The sequence below is a fragment of the Delphinapterus leucas genome, chromosome 15 (genome assembly GCF_059928025.1).
Source record: "Delphinapterus leucas isolate spDelLeu-1000000601 "Yukka" chromosome 15, BTC_Dleu_Yukka2, whole genome shotgun sequence".
NCBI classification, from domain to species: Eukaryota; Metazoa; Chordata; class Mammalia; order Artiodactyla; family Monodontidae; genus Delphinapterus; species Delphinapterus leucas.
The window spans coordinates 24,057,350-24,072,207 of NC_143143.1; the positions used below are offsets into that span (position 1 = coordinate 24,057,350).

At 49.6% G+C, this 14,858-nt stretch overlaps 1 protein-coding gene across 5 annotated transcripts in view; it reads right to left on the bottom strand.

Annotated features, from left to right (window-relative positions):
* Positions 1-483: 483 nt before the first annotated feature.
* Positions 484-14,858, bottom strand: part of XYLT1 (xylosyltransferase 1) — a 302,171-nt gene continuing 287,796 nt past the window's right edge. For all 5 annotated transcript variants that reach the window (XM_089896096.1, XM_089896097.1, XM_022552190.3 and 2 more), the window contains 2 exons: positions 12,694-13,027; positions 484-6,989 (listed from right to left, as the gene is read on the bottom strand). In XM_089896096.1, the coding sequence (XP_089752222.1) occupies positions 6,667-6,989; positions 12,694-13,027 (657 nt within the window). In that variant the 3' untranslated portion in view covers positions 484-6,666. The remainder of the gene's footprint in view (positions 6,990-12,693; positions 13,028-14,858) is intronic.

The window sequence follows — 14,858 nt, forward strand, 5'->3', positions numbered from 1 at the left end:
AGAGAGAGAGAGCGAGCGAGAGCTCTCTGGGAAGTTTTATGGGCCAGGCCTAAGAAGTGTCTTACATCCATTCCACCCACATGCCATTGGCCAGGAGTTGGTCACATGACCACACCTGAGAGCAAGGAAGTCTGGGAAATGCAGTCTAGCTGTGTAGTGAAGAGGAAAGGAAAACAGGTTGCTACATAACCGGCCAGCTGGGTATAGAAAACGCTGGCCACTTTAGATGGCAGTCCTCCTCGCTATCCTCTACTTACCAAAGGGATTTAAAACCAAACACTTCTACCTTAACCAGGGGTATCATTTACAGGAGGGTGTTGCAATAATCTGGTTGGGAGATGACAGCAGGCTTGATTACGGAGTGTGCACACATCAGGTTTTCCCAGGAGAGATGGTCGCAGCAGGAGAGCAGGGCAGAGGAGGGGGGCGAATACAGGACTGCATGAAGATGCAGTTTATCACTAAAAAGTCATACACCCACTGTTCCATAAAGACAGTATTTTTTTTTAATTTTAAAATTCTGCATCTGAAAACACAGTATGACAGCATCTATATACAACCTGCGGTGTTTTTGGTACGATACAGTATTCAGTACCTCCACTGTTTTCTGCAAAAAAGTTTGCTTTGTCAGACAGAAACAAACTCCCCTAGACAAGAAATACAGCTAAGGCACAATTTCGTTGTTGTTTTTCTGCTAAATGAAAAGACAGAAAAGGTGCAAAAATGGGCCGGTAGTGCAATTGTTTCTGAGAATCACATTCTACTGCGAGGAAAAGCATTCGGAGGATTGGAACTTTGATGACTGGTCAATTTCAGATAGTTCAGTATCTCTTAAAATACTCCTTTAAATAAATAGCAAAATATCTACATCTTTCAGTGTGTGCCTTTCGAATTCTCTCTTTTTAAAAAAACTTTATTTACAGTCTCTCTTTTTTTAAAATCAATACATTACAAAATATTTCTGTACAGTTTTATGCGTATTATGATCTATAACAAAATAGTTATTTTTTAAAAACTATATCACCACATGTCTTTGAGAAACAATGAGGGGGACGGTAATAACTTATTGTGAGGCCTCTAAAAAAAAATACCCAAACGTCTTTGACAACATAATAATATATATATATATATATATATATATATATATATATATATATATATATATATAAGACAAAGGACGACAAAGACGATTGCGCTCAATTCCAGTGAATTTCCTATGAAAACCCTGGGGTTGTCTTTGGCCTCCATCAGCCCTGGAGCGACGGCAGGGAAATGGGGGGATTCTGAAAGTAGGTAGAGTGTGATCCCTTTGAGAACATGACCCATCCGCTGGGACTATTTAATGCTATCACTTTCCAGGCAGGAAGGATGAAGAGATAAATTGAGAAACTCTCCTGATTTACCCATGAATGAAGTACCTAAAGTCACCAAGTTTTGGGGGGCGGGGGAGGGCTGGAAAGCCCACGTCGGCAGCCCATCGCAGTGGCGATATGCTCTAGGAGAGTGCTTCGGGAGTTGGTTGAGGTTTAGATGAGCACCCAAGCCTTCATTTTACCCATAGGAAAAACAGAAAATTTTTCTTCAAGACGACACAGAGAAGCCATTTCTATCACATCTGCAAGCTACAGATTGGCAGCCCCTGGCTTAGGAGGTTGCCCTGAGAGCTTCAAGATGCTCTTTCTTCTCGGATGTTGGTGGAAATGGGAGGGGGAGGGTGGTTAGCTTTCCCAAAATAATTTTAAGGCCTCATTTCAAAAAGGAGAAACCTACGGCTTTTGGGGGTGGGGGAAGGGAAGGATAGGGAGGCAAATGAGGGGTGGAGAGGATGGAGCTGGGAACGGAGGTGGCAAGGTGCAGAACCTGCTTTCCTGCGGGGTGTGTAGGCAGAGGCGGCTGGAGTGTTCCCAGCCAAGGGGAGGGCGACAGAGGGCTGCTTTCTCGCTGCCTGGGGCTTGGCAAGGACAGAACCAATGACAACGTGAGGGGCAGACACAGGTGGCACGTGAAAGCCCTCCTCAGTCTTAAGAGGGGTCTGTACAGTATCTTGTTTGCCAGGTAAAAAAAGTAATACTTCTGAGAGAGCGAGAGAGAAAGAAAGAGAAAGACAGAATTTGCATAGATTATGCATTTAGCTCCAGCAGATTTTGGACACCTTTATCCCTCCCCCCCCCCCCCCCGCGGTAAACTTCTCAGCAGACACATGAGGTAGCGCCTGTGGTTGACCCATGGGCATAGTAAGGTAAGTGAGGCAGAAGCACAGGGGACCTCCCGTGAGCACGGCTTCCAAAGATGTTTCCGGACATGTGGCAAGATGGCTGCTAAAACGTGGGATCTGGAGAGAGCCGGGCTGTTTGACACGCCAACCCCTCCTCCTGAAACACATCCTGGACCTCTCCGCCTGGTAGGATGGAATTCTGGAAGGCGGGGACCAGGCCAATGTGGACCTCCGTACGTCTAAGGGTCAGCTCTTGGGGTCTGCAAATTCTGTGCCATCTTCCCTTCAGTACAAACTGTCTTGAGACCAGGAGAGCTGAACACGCCAGTTATGAGACACTTCTCCTCTGAGGGACCGTTTCTTTGGGATGGGAATGACTAGTAAGAGGTCCCCATTCCCTTCGGAGCTGGACACGAGCTGTTAGTTTTTTGCCCCTTCCTAGTGGTGCCGTTTTCCTCCCCCACCGGGACAAGCCTAGCTTCCTTTCAAACCATGTCTCCAGAGAGCAGAGTTTTCTGGCAGTGCACAGGCTGAACTGTGAGGTTTCTCTTTGCCTACACTCTGGAAAGAAAAAAAATGGCAACATTTCAAAATCATATTTCCTATAAAAATATGGATTTCTGGCTTCCCTTACCAGATTAGATGATTCTGCTGCACTGTGCCCGTATTCTCACGTGCACCTCAGGCTGGAGCTGAGATGCAGCTGTAGTTTTTTGTCTGTGTCATGTGCACACTGCAGACTAGACTACAGTACCCCCCACTCCCTAACGTCTTACACCAACGGCGTCACTCCTCTATGCTAGTGTTCTGGACCCTACAGCCACTTGTAACCCCTGCCAGAGGGTGTGGCTTCGATCTGGCAGGTGTTTGCCAACAGCTGTTTCTAGCACAGCCCCCTTGGGTGCTGCTGGAGGAGCGTGTCCTGAGTCCCCAGTGAACTTGGCTACGAAAGGGATCTTTGCTCAGGCCCCACACCCAGCAGCTACCGCCCTCCTTTCCCCTGCACCCTCTTGGCAAAGAGATCAGGGTTCCAGCCAGCATCCTCCTTGCACCTGCAAACTGGAGAACCGGAAGGAAGCATGGTCCCCCCCAGTCCCGGCATGTGCCCAGAGCAGCTGTAATCTGCCCTTTTGGGGTGGCGTGCTCATTCCTTCTCAACTCCACTGGCATTTTGAAAGTTAAACTAACAATGGCAAATGAAGTCGGAATGATTCCTGATGAGATCAGAACGGCCTTTCTCCAAAGGGAGGAGCATCTGCACTTCTGAGAACATGGGGGGGTCCTAGGAACTGCTCGTGCCCTCCTTGGAGACAGACTGCCTTGCACATGGCCGGGGAAGCGGGACTCAGGAAGGCTGCCTGCCTCCTGAGCGTGGTTTCCACCTGAATGTCACAGGGGTGAATGGGAAATTGGACAGAGTGTCACAGCTTATTCAATGAGTCCTTCTCCCCCAAGCCCACGTCCCACCTCTAAGCCCTCCTGAAGTCCGAGGACCTGGTCAGTGACTCAGCCCACAGTCACGTTGTTTCTTTAATAGGATTTCCAGAGACCATGTTCTCAGGTTTTGAAACCCTCAGGCAGCCACAGCTCAAGGTTGCCTGACCAATGGCCTCTAACTAATAAATCATCCTCAGGTAGATTACAAAACTGAGTTAAACTATTTCTCCTGGGAAAACATCACCTTTGCTCAAATCATCCTGGGCTTTGTTTGAAATTCTCCCTTTTTTCCTTAAAGCCAAATGTAACATCTTCGAAGTGATTCTCTGGTTCAAAAACAGAGGATGTTGAGGGACATCCCATGAGGCCCCTGAGCTTCCCAGTCTCCTGGCGGTGAGGAGGGAATGGGGCCTGGGCCGTGGGGGTGGGGGCCGTCCCCAGAGTAAGCCAGCTCTGCCATTTCTCCACTTGTTCCCAGATGGAACAGGAGTCAGCAATGTCAGGGTGCAGGTGGGGCCCCGTCGAGGAGTCTGCAGGCTCATGGGTGCGCAGGGACGTGCCAGGGCAGAGCCCCCCAAACCATCACAAATGACACACAGGGCCCTAGTGGCGAGAAGGGTGAAAGGGCGGCTCCCCGGGCAGCTTCCACAGGCTCAGGGAGGCCCTGGCCAGAGGCAGAGGCCGGGGGCAGAAAGTGGATGTGACACGGGCCTCTTGGCTCCCACAGAACTTGCGAACCCATGTGGAGCTCATGTGGGCTTTCTGAGAAAGCCACGCCGAGGTACGCCGAGGTCCCTGGAAACACTGGGCCAGCTCCTGGGCTCTCCTGGCCGGGTCTGACCCCCTACCATCTTCCTAAAATAGATATCTTTTCCTCCAGGGCGTGGAGGGAGCCTGCTTTCCCTCACATGGAGGCCCACGGTTAGACTGGCTGCGGGAGGGCAGTGATGGAGGAAGCGGGGACGCCCCAGGTTCTGCAGCCGGCACAGCCTCCCTCCGCAAGTCGCTGGCCTGTTGCGTCCCTGTGCTGGGGGCGGGTGGCGGGGATGGCTCAGGAATTCCAACACCCCCAGAGCCGCAGGGCTGAGTCACGCTAACACCCTGCATGAGGAAGAGCGAGGCGCCACTGTTCCCAAGGACACCCCACTTCTGGCCAGTGGATGATGCTGGTTGAGGCGTTCTCCTCATGGTGTCCAAGTCCCCTGCTTCCCACTGAGGACACGGAGAACGCAGGGCAGAGACAGAGATGACAGATAGATAGATAGATAAAGCAGCAGAGAGACAGAAAGAGACAGACATGAGGGGCTGGGGGATGAGAGGGGGAGGGAGTGGAAGGGTGGGGGGAGGGGGCCTTTCGTGAATAAAGGCAGCTCCAGTTAGTAAGATAATGTAATTGACAAGCTGCAAAAACAGCACCTACTAATTAGTCATTGACCAAAACATATAAATAATAAATATCTAAAGTGTCCCTTCTCTATATCCTCCATGGCCCATAGGACATTCTGCCTTGCTGGGCTGGGGGTGTGAGTAGGGGGCGACAGCTGACAGGTCACTGGGAGCAAACGGCGGTACCTTCAAACCCACACTGGAGGCGAATCGCCAAGGACCAGCTCTCCGTGGGAAGGACTTTTCCAAGAGAACCCTGTCCTTGGGGGGAGGGTGGGACCAGCGGAGGAGGGGTCTCCGGATGAGCAGGGCAGCCCTCCGATGTACACATGGCAAGGAAACCCTTTGCGTTTCTAGTAACTCAAGCAATTTGAATAACACTGTTCTTTAGGTTTCAAACAACCAGATACTCAAGCTTCCCACTTTTACACTGTGTGTCAGATGGGCCTGTTGGCACCTTGGATAAGAAAGGGCATGAATTTAAAAACTAAATCTAAAATGCTTTTTCCTGGCCGTGAAAAGTCTGTTCCATGCAGTTTGGTCGCTCCCAGCAGCACCGAATGTGCGATTCACAAATGTTCCAAACGCCTGACCTCAGAACAAAGGGCTCAAGCACGTGACTGACAGGTATTGCTGTGCTGACCAGCTCAGGAGTTTTGCTCCCAAGGATCTCTATGAGTTTCATGGCCATGGTCCCCAGAGTTCCCACTGTCAAGGCCCAGAGGGGTCATGGTCTTGATCTCCTCGCCCGTGAACGGCTGGGGGTTTGACCCTCACGCTCATGAGCATCGCCCAATTTCTGCCTCGAAGGAGGGTGGCCTGGAGCCCAGGATGTCTGGCAGTCACAGTTTGGGTGGACCTTGGCCATGGCACATCAGAAGGCTCTCTGGCTCATCTAGTTACAAAGGAGGATGGCTGAACCTGAGAAGGGCTGGTGGGAGGCCCTGCCAAGCCCGCTACCTCCCTGGGGACGGGCCCACGAGAGCGTGACTTTAGTGTCCTGTCACTTCAGGGCTGGCACAAGGGTTTCCTGGCCCAGAGGAGCTGAAGGGCGGGGCTGGAGATCAAACCCACCCTCTGGGCAGTGCTTTTCAAACTAGGTTTTGCAGAGCCCTTGGGTTCTGAAGAGGTACCTTAGGAGATGCCCTTGGGAAGGGACTGCCCGGTGGGCTGAGCTTTGAGAAAGAATCTCACACTCGCAGCTTCAACCAGAGCAGCCTGGATTTCATCCTCACCCTGGACCTCCCTCCGCCTACAACTTAGTAAACAAAGCTCTGCTGCTCAAAATAAAAGTTTTGGAATCACTTGTCTGGGCGGGGTGGGGTGGGGGGTCAGGTCATTGAGGGGGAAGACAAGGAACCTGTAGCACTCGAGGATCAATCAGAAGAGGTAAGACCACCACGGTGCTGGGACTGAGCCGTCCCCACCCCCGGGAGGCGGCCTGCTGGGTGCAGGTGGCTGGCAGAACCTGCTTCGGCCTCCAAACCTTCCCTCCCGTCACTCGATGGCCAGGAGAGCCCCGCTCCCAAAAGGCACCCCCCTCGGGGGTGGGAGCCCAGGGTCCGGCTCCCACTGGCCCTCTGGCTGCTTCCCCTTTGAGATCCGCTGGGGCCCCCACGTGCCCAGTGCTACCTGAGCCGGCCGTCGGGTTTGACTGCGCCCAGCTCTGACTTGGGGTCAGGGCTGAAGGAGCTCCAGGCCGTCTGGCTGCAGGTCTGCATGACTGGGCAGACGGTGGGGCCTGTGGCACAGATGTCCATGGCGGTCCACATCCCGCCCACCAGCGAGTCCAGCCAGCGCTCCAGTGCGGCGCCGGCGGACGCAGCGTTCCTCCGAGCCAGCTCCACCTGGGCGGGGTTGATGGGCAGGCTGAGGACGGGGTTCAGGCTCTGGAAGCTCTGCTCCATGTAGGCGCTGCGGAGGGGCCCGTTGTGCAGCCTCAATGCCTCCTCTGAAAGCCAAAGGGAACAATTACATCATTAGAAGAGCCATGGACTGGTCACCTACTACTGTGTGCTTGGCACTGTGCTGGGCACTGCGTAGCACCATTCAGTTTGCGGGACAATCTCACGAGGAAGTTCTCTTAGCACTCCCATCGTACAGACAAAGAAACTGAGCCTACGAGGACATTCCTTCAACAGGTATGAGCCCACTTTGTGCAGGGCATGGTCCATTCATTTATTCATTCAGCATGTATTTATGGAGCCCTTTCTATAGTCCAGACAATAATTCATTCAACACATATTTACGAAACATCTACATCTGCAAGGCGTTCATTCATTTATTTATTTGATACAGATTTATTAAGTGCCAGGCTCTATTCTGTGCTGGAGCAAACCAGACAATGAAGGAGACTGCAATGCAGGGGAGGAAGAATGATGACAATAAAGAAAGAAAGAAGTAAATAAATCAGGTCATTCCAGAAAGTGGTAAGTGTCATGAAGGGAATAAATGGGGTGTGTTGAGTCAGAGCAGGGGCTTGATAAACTACGGCCCTTGGGCCAAATGCGGCCCACCACCTGTTGTTGTAAATAAAGTTTCATTGGAACACGGCTATGCCCATTTGGATACATATTGTTTATGGCTGTTACTACAGCACAGCTGAGTAGCTGTGACAGAGATTGTATATGGCCCACAAAGCTGAAAAATTTGCTATCTAGCCCTTTACAATAAAACCTTGCTGATTCCTGGGTTAGAGAGTGACAAGGGTGTTTATTTTAGCTGGGATGGCCGGGGAGACCTCTCTGCGGAGAGGACATCTGAGCTGAGCACTGATTCACGGGAAGGAAGAAGCCACGTGCAGATCCTGGAGAAGAGAATTCCAGGCATTGGGAACAGAGGATGCAAAGCCTCATTAAAGCTCATTAAAGATGCAAAGCATCTTTCCCCAAATCATACAGGTGATGAGAGTCAGAGCCAGGGTTGGAACCTGGGTCTGTGGACCTCAGAGCCTGGTGAGCAGCCCCGCCCTTGGCTGCTGAATGCCCACCATGAACTCTGTATAAGACCTGGATCTCTGCTTTGGTCCAAGATGTGGGGCATGAATGGCCCACAGCAAGGAGTCCTGGAAACCACGAAGCTGGGACCAGAGTGGGGTGGGGTGGGAAGTCCAGCTGGCTCCCAAAATGGCTCTGCCTTGCTGAGCACTGGGGTCTCATGCCAGAGCTTGGGGACAGCAGTCAGGCTGTCTGGGTTTGAATCCCCACGTCCCACATGCCAGGTGTGTTACTTCCTCCTCGTCAATAAAATGCGTGGAGAACCAGTACCTTCCACGTAGCTTTGTTTGTGATGATTAAATGTGCTGACTCATGTGAGGTGCTTAAAATGGTGCCTGGCATATTCTAAGTACTTGGGAAAGTTTAGCTAGGATTATTATTATTGGCATTATTAGTACACAATACACACACACACACACACACACACAACTATAGGGCTGATTTTATCATCCCTATTTTACAGATGAGGAAACGGAAGCAGCTATAGTTTAGAGACAAATCTGGAGTTAAATCCAGGGCTTGCTGACTCCAAAGCCCGTTCTTGTCATTATGATACTCTACCAAGAGGCTCATACATCAGCAGGAAGCTAAAACAATGCTTTTGTTTTTTATTTTATTTTTCCATCTGGGAGCTAGTCTTTTGCAGACTTGGTTTCCCCATCTGCAAAATGGGGATACTCACCCTTCCAGCAATTAGACTCACAGGGCTGGCACTCACAGGGCTGGAAGTTCACATGCTTTGTAAACAGTAAAGTAACGTATGAACAAGAGAGACAGTGACTGTTTCCCAGGGCTTAAAGATGGGGAAGCAGAAAGTCTAGACATTTGGGCTGAAGGAAAGAAGCTAGATGTTTCTATTTTGAGGAAGTTTCCACTCATGGCTTATTTAATTGCCAAACACAAGAATATATTCTTTTGAAAAGACTGGCTAATGATTCTGGTAGGTTGTGTTTTACCAAATCAGGTTTTGCTATAGCCAAGATCACTAGGATTAGAAGAAACCTCCTTATAAGACAATGTAGCATTCAGATGACAATGCTTTTCCTCTTTGCTTGATGGTGGCTGTCACCCTCGGAGACAACCAGGAGAGCCTGGATAAGCAGCACGTTACTTTCTAATATGTGTGGTCCTGAGTGAGGAAGAAAGACCGTGTATATGTGCCTGCCCTTCAAAAAGCAATGGGAGGGCTTCCCTGGTGGCGCAGTGGTTAAGAATCCACCTGCCAATGCAGGGCACACGGGTTCGAGCCCTGGTCCGGGAAGATCCCTCATGCCACTGAGCAACTAAAGCCCGTGAGCCACAACTACTGAGCCTGCGCTCTAGAGCCCATGAGCCACAACTACTGGAGCCCGTGCTCCGCAACAAGAGAAGCCACCGCAATGAGAAGCCCGCCGACCACAACAAAGAGAAAGCCCATGCGCAGCAACGAAGACCCAATGCAGCCAAAAATAAATAAATAAGATAAAGTTATTAAAAAAACAAAAAGCAATGAGAAAGCTAGTTGAACTAAAAATATGCTTTGACTTGCATGTACGAGAAAGTCATTCCTTTAGTCCCCAATGCCCCAGGAAGCTGGGGGGCTGGACTCTGGTCTGGAGGGGAACCGGTGGGAGAAAGCTGAGAAGCACGCCTGGAGCACATGTCCTATCTTGCTATACTTAGCAGAGCTTCTCTTTCTCGAGTTCCTTAAGGAGTCTGGCCCACCTCTCCCTGATGCCCACCAAAGGGTTTTCAGGGAAAAAACCCTGTTTTCTTTTCCTCTGTTTTTTCAGGAGGACAGAGCCTGTTCTCTTTGGAGCAGGTCCTGACTTCCCTACTAGAGCCTCTCAACGCCTTCATCTCTGCAGGGACTGCAGAGATGAGAAGCTGGGGACTGGGGAGACACCCAAACTGAGAAAAGGCAGGACATTCAAAGTGAAAAGAGGAGTTAACAAACATTTGAACGCTGGGAACCAAATATTGTGGTTGGTGCAGAAAACCCTTATGAAAAATGAGGTTAATGTGGGAAATGCTATTATAGCATCAGCCCACAATGCTCGTCTCTATAATTAAATTTCCCTCAATTCCACCTCATCAGATGTCTTGAGATTACCAGGGATGCATCAGTAGCAAATTACTCTTGACGAATCATTTTACAAATTGCATCGCTCCCACTTTCGTGTTCCCTGTCACCAGAACATCATTAACAGATACAATTACTGATGACAGGGGGGCTGCTCCCAGTGGGGTAAAATGACCCTTGGCTCATCCTGGGTATGCGTGGGGAGAGCCTCGCTGTCCTCAGAAATCCCAGGAGAAAAGATCGGAAAAATCAGGACCCCATGAATAGCCCCGGGCTATTTTACTGAGGTAGGGATGGATTCAGGGTCACTCGTTTTCTGTCCGATTAGCTATATGGGAAGCAAAGAGGAGACGGCCACTTCCATCCCTCTCCTCCACGTCTGGCTTTGGGAACCTTTAGAGATGCTAAGGATGTGAGCCTCATCAGTGGGACACTTGAGGACCCTAAGTAGGTGGGCTCTGGCCCCGCTAGTTCTGGAGGGGATGTCTTTTGCCTGTTTCATGGGGGAGAGGAGAAGCAGACTTCCATTACCTGAAAACATAAGGTCCAAATCTTTCTGCTTGTTCAGCACAGAAACTTAGCAGAAAAACTTAGCAGAAATGGACAGAATTCACATCAACACTCCCTTCTTAGGGCTCCAGGTGCCCCTCCCCATATCTATGTCCCCCTCTCCTTGTGTCACTGGCTAAATGACACCCAGCCCAGAGCTCTTTTTAGCCAACAGAGGCCGTAATGCGTTTCTGGCTTCTGGGTTTGTGATCTGTTAAATGGAGCCGAACAATTCCAAACACCAAGAGACCTGGAAATCCTTTTTCTAGGAATCTATGTTATGGATGCATCTTCATGGGCACATACTATCTTAGGTTCAAGAATCTTCTTTGCAGTGGTATCTGTAACAGCAACAACAAAAGAAGCTATGTGTCTACCCAGGCGGGGGTGGGGTAGGGACAGATAGATTGTGGGTCCTTAACGCAAAGGAACACTAGGCAGTTGGCAGCTTTACATATATTGACTCGGAAAGTGAAAAAAGCAAGTTTCACTACGAAGTGTATCATTCTATTCTTAAAAAAGTGACAATGTCTTTGTGATTTATGTCAATGCTTTAAAAGCACTGAGAAACCTCTAGAAGGACTGTACACCAAACTGTTGGCAGTGGCCACTCCTGGGGATGGGATTGAGCAGGGAGGAAGATGTTACCTGTGATAAAAGAAAGGGGGGTGGGGAATAGAAAAATAAAAGAAAGCCTTTTGGAAAAAAAAGAAAAAAGGCAGGCATGCTAGGAGTCTGACACCCCTCTCCCTGACCCCATGCCCAGTGGGAACCACCATCCTGAATTTCCTGTTAATAATTTCCTTCATTTCTTTGCAGCTTTCTACTGATACATGAATCCTGAAATACTGTACTGTTGGCTTGGCCTGTTTTTGAACTTTAGATACATGCATGGTAATTTTGATAGCCCCACCCTAACATTACGTTCTAGAGGCTCATCCAGATCAGCACGTGGAGGGTCCTACGCCGTGTTCCCTGCTGTGTAGACCTCCACTGTCGGGACAGACCACACCGTTGGTCCATTGGATGTTGGATATTTGGACTGGTTCTGGTTTGGTGCTATTATGAACAGCTTGCTGTATTTCTGCACAAGTCTCTATGGCCTCTACCTCGGGTGGAATTTCTGTGCGGTAGGGTATGTGTATATGTTCAACTTCACCAGCAAATGCGAACTCATTTTATTACGTGGCTCTCTCGCTAGCACTTACATGGATAGTTATTATTCTCCATCTTGACCATCAAATGATGTTGTCTCATCTTCAAACATGTCCTAAACATGGCAGATGTGAAGTGGAATCTCTTTTTGCTTTTAATTTGTATTTCTCTCATTATTCATGAGGCTGAGCATCTTTTTATATATGTGTGTATATGCTCTTTTTTCTTTCTTTTATATCAGGGATTAGCCCTTTCTCTAAAGGGCCAGATAGCAAATACTTCTGGCTCTGTGGGCAGCTACCCAATGCTGGCGTTGTGGCCCCAAAGCAACCACAGTCAATATGTAAATGAGTATGACTGCATTTCAATAAAATTTTATTTACAAAAACAGGAAGTGGGCTGGATTTGGCCTGTGGCTTGCAGTTTGCTCTGACTTAGGGGATTTCCGAATTTGAGTCCTTTTTTGTGTGTGCAAATATTTTCCTTTAGTATGTGATACGTCTCCTCACCTAGTATCATGCTTTTGATGAACAGAGATTCCTATTTTAGTTATTTTTTTAAAAACATCGAACAAGATTTGCTGAAACTCAGTATCAGCTTGGGTTTATTTCCCACCTGGTCTTAAATATGATCAGGACCTTCTAGAAGTCCAGTGAGAGAGCATCTAATAAATAGATAGAGACAGATAACATCACCTCAGTGTGCAGAGACAGGCAGAAAATTAGAAGGTTCTGTATGACAGATGAGCAGGAAAAAATCCTGGGAACAGAGGGCACTGTTCTCGAAGGTGGCCCACATGCCCCATGTCTGAGCAACACCGCCTGCCCAGGTGAAGGACCCAGGAGGCCTCGGGCAATGGAATATTACCCCCCAGAAATAGTGGAAGTACTCACCCGGTTTGATGGGCTGCCTGTTTGAGAAGGTCAGAGGCGCGACGAGGAATTTGGTTTCTGCGACTGGCACCCAGTGGTGGAGAATTTTCACTGTCCAGACCCCAGGCCTCAGGGGCAAGTTCAAAGGGGGCTTGTAGTGGGTGAATTCGGCAGTGGACTCAATCAGGATGTCGTAGGTGGCTGCGATGATGTTGACGGGATCCACCCAGACGACAGTCACAGTCACGTTGGGGCCCTTCCCCCATTTCTGCATGCCTACTGGCTCATCCATGGGCCCCAGGAGACCCCCAAAGTTGCGAAAGAGCCGCTCCTTGGCATCCCAGTCAGTGCCGACCTGAAACAGGAGAGCGAGTTCTGAAATCACTGGGCCTCTTAGGAAGACCTAGGATACTGCTTATTGGGCTTCATATACCCATATAACAGACGAGGACACTGAGGCTCCAATTAAGTTACTTGCTCAGTAACTTAATGTTGGACAGGCAGTAAGCAGGAGACCTGGGATTTGGACCTAGTCTGAAGGATTATGAGGCCTGTGGTCCATTTCACTAAACCTTTGGGCCTCCTGTGCCTACTGTGTGGTGTGTACATGGAATGAATGAATACCTGCTTGCAGGCCATTCCATGGAAACATACAACCTGCCACTCAACAGGTGCAGGTGATTTCCACTTTAGTCACTGGCTTTCCACATAATGTGCCTCTTTTTAGTACAATCATTCTGAACAAGAGTGGAGCTCAGGATTTGGAGCTGCCCTATTATAAGCTAGGAAACGTGAGGGCCCCTTAGTATCGCCTATCATTTGCAGGAGTTCAGATAGCTTTCAAGGGAAGAGACCGCTTCGGCTTCCCTAAAGCATTCTGAGCTGGACTCTAGGGGTGGGAGATGGTTGTACAATATCCATCCTTCCTGCCAGCCAGCGGGGGGTGTGTACGGCTTTGACGCCCCCAGAAATCTGCTCTTGGCTTCCATCCTTCCCCTTTTGCTGCCTGCAATTTATTCTCCACCCAGTAACCAGAAAGACCTTGTGAAATGTCCTCTCACTGCTCAAATCCCTGTGGCTGGTCCCCTGCTGATTCCTGGTGCCCAGCTCTGTGCTTGGTACACAATCAATGCTCCATCAATCACCTGTCAAATGAATGCGTGAATGACTTGGCAAAAAATGAATGAACCACATAGATCCCTGATACTGAGCTTTGATACTATTTCAAGTCAGATTAAATTAGGGCCTCTTCTCTCCCCCAGGAGGTTTAATATAATGTTCTGAAGACACAGCCTGTGGGTGCATGGTAGCAGGTCACGAGCACACCACAAGGACACTGCTGCCGTGGCCCTTCTGTGAGCCGCGTCTCTGATGTGTGTGTGTGCAGGCTGGGGTGCAGGTGTGGCTAAACATGTCTACACCCTGAGCAGACTTCACATGTGCAGTGCAAACATGAACTGGTTTACTTTCTCGTTGTTCGGGCCACAAGTTACTATACCCAGGACACAGGGCTACACGGCTAATATTTACTGAGAGCTTCTGGTGTGCCAGACCTACTGCTAAGTGGGTGGGTGCATCGATCTGGCTAACATTCCCAACTCCACGGAGGGGGGACCCTTGACGTTATCCTCACTTCACACATGAGGAAACTGAGGTTCAGAGCAGTTGGATGACTAGCTCTGATCAGTGAGGGGGACTCAGGAAGTCTGACCCCAGAGTCTGGGTTCTTATTCACTCTTCTATATATTGCCTCCCATTCACTCACTCACTCACCCACTAATCCATTCATTCATTCATCCATCCAAAACATATGTGCCGGGTGCCTACCACCTACTGGGGTGGTTGTAATACGTGCATGTTCCAGGCCCACAACGTGCTTCAGGTTTCCATCTTTAGGCCAAGATTGGCCTTGAGGAGCTGTCCTAAGGGGCAGCAGAGGGAGTTATGCTGGGACAGAGGCAGCCGTCCCTCCCAGCCTTGGGAGATCTTGGCCTGTTCTGCCACCCTGCCACCCTCTCCAGGTACTGGCTCCTACTGAGGACCCCTGGGGCCTAGCACAGCAGCTGAAACACTGGAGGAATGAAAACAACACTGTCTATTGAAGAAATAAATGAATGAGTGGGCAGGATGCAAGCTAGGCCTCAGAGATTGTTCTAGAGAAACCTGATCCTGCGACCTCCATCCAT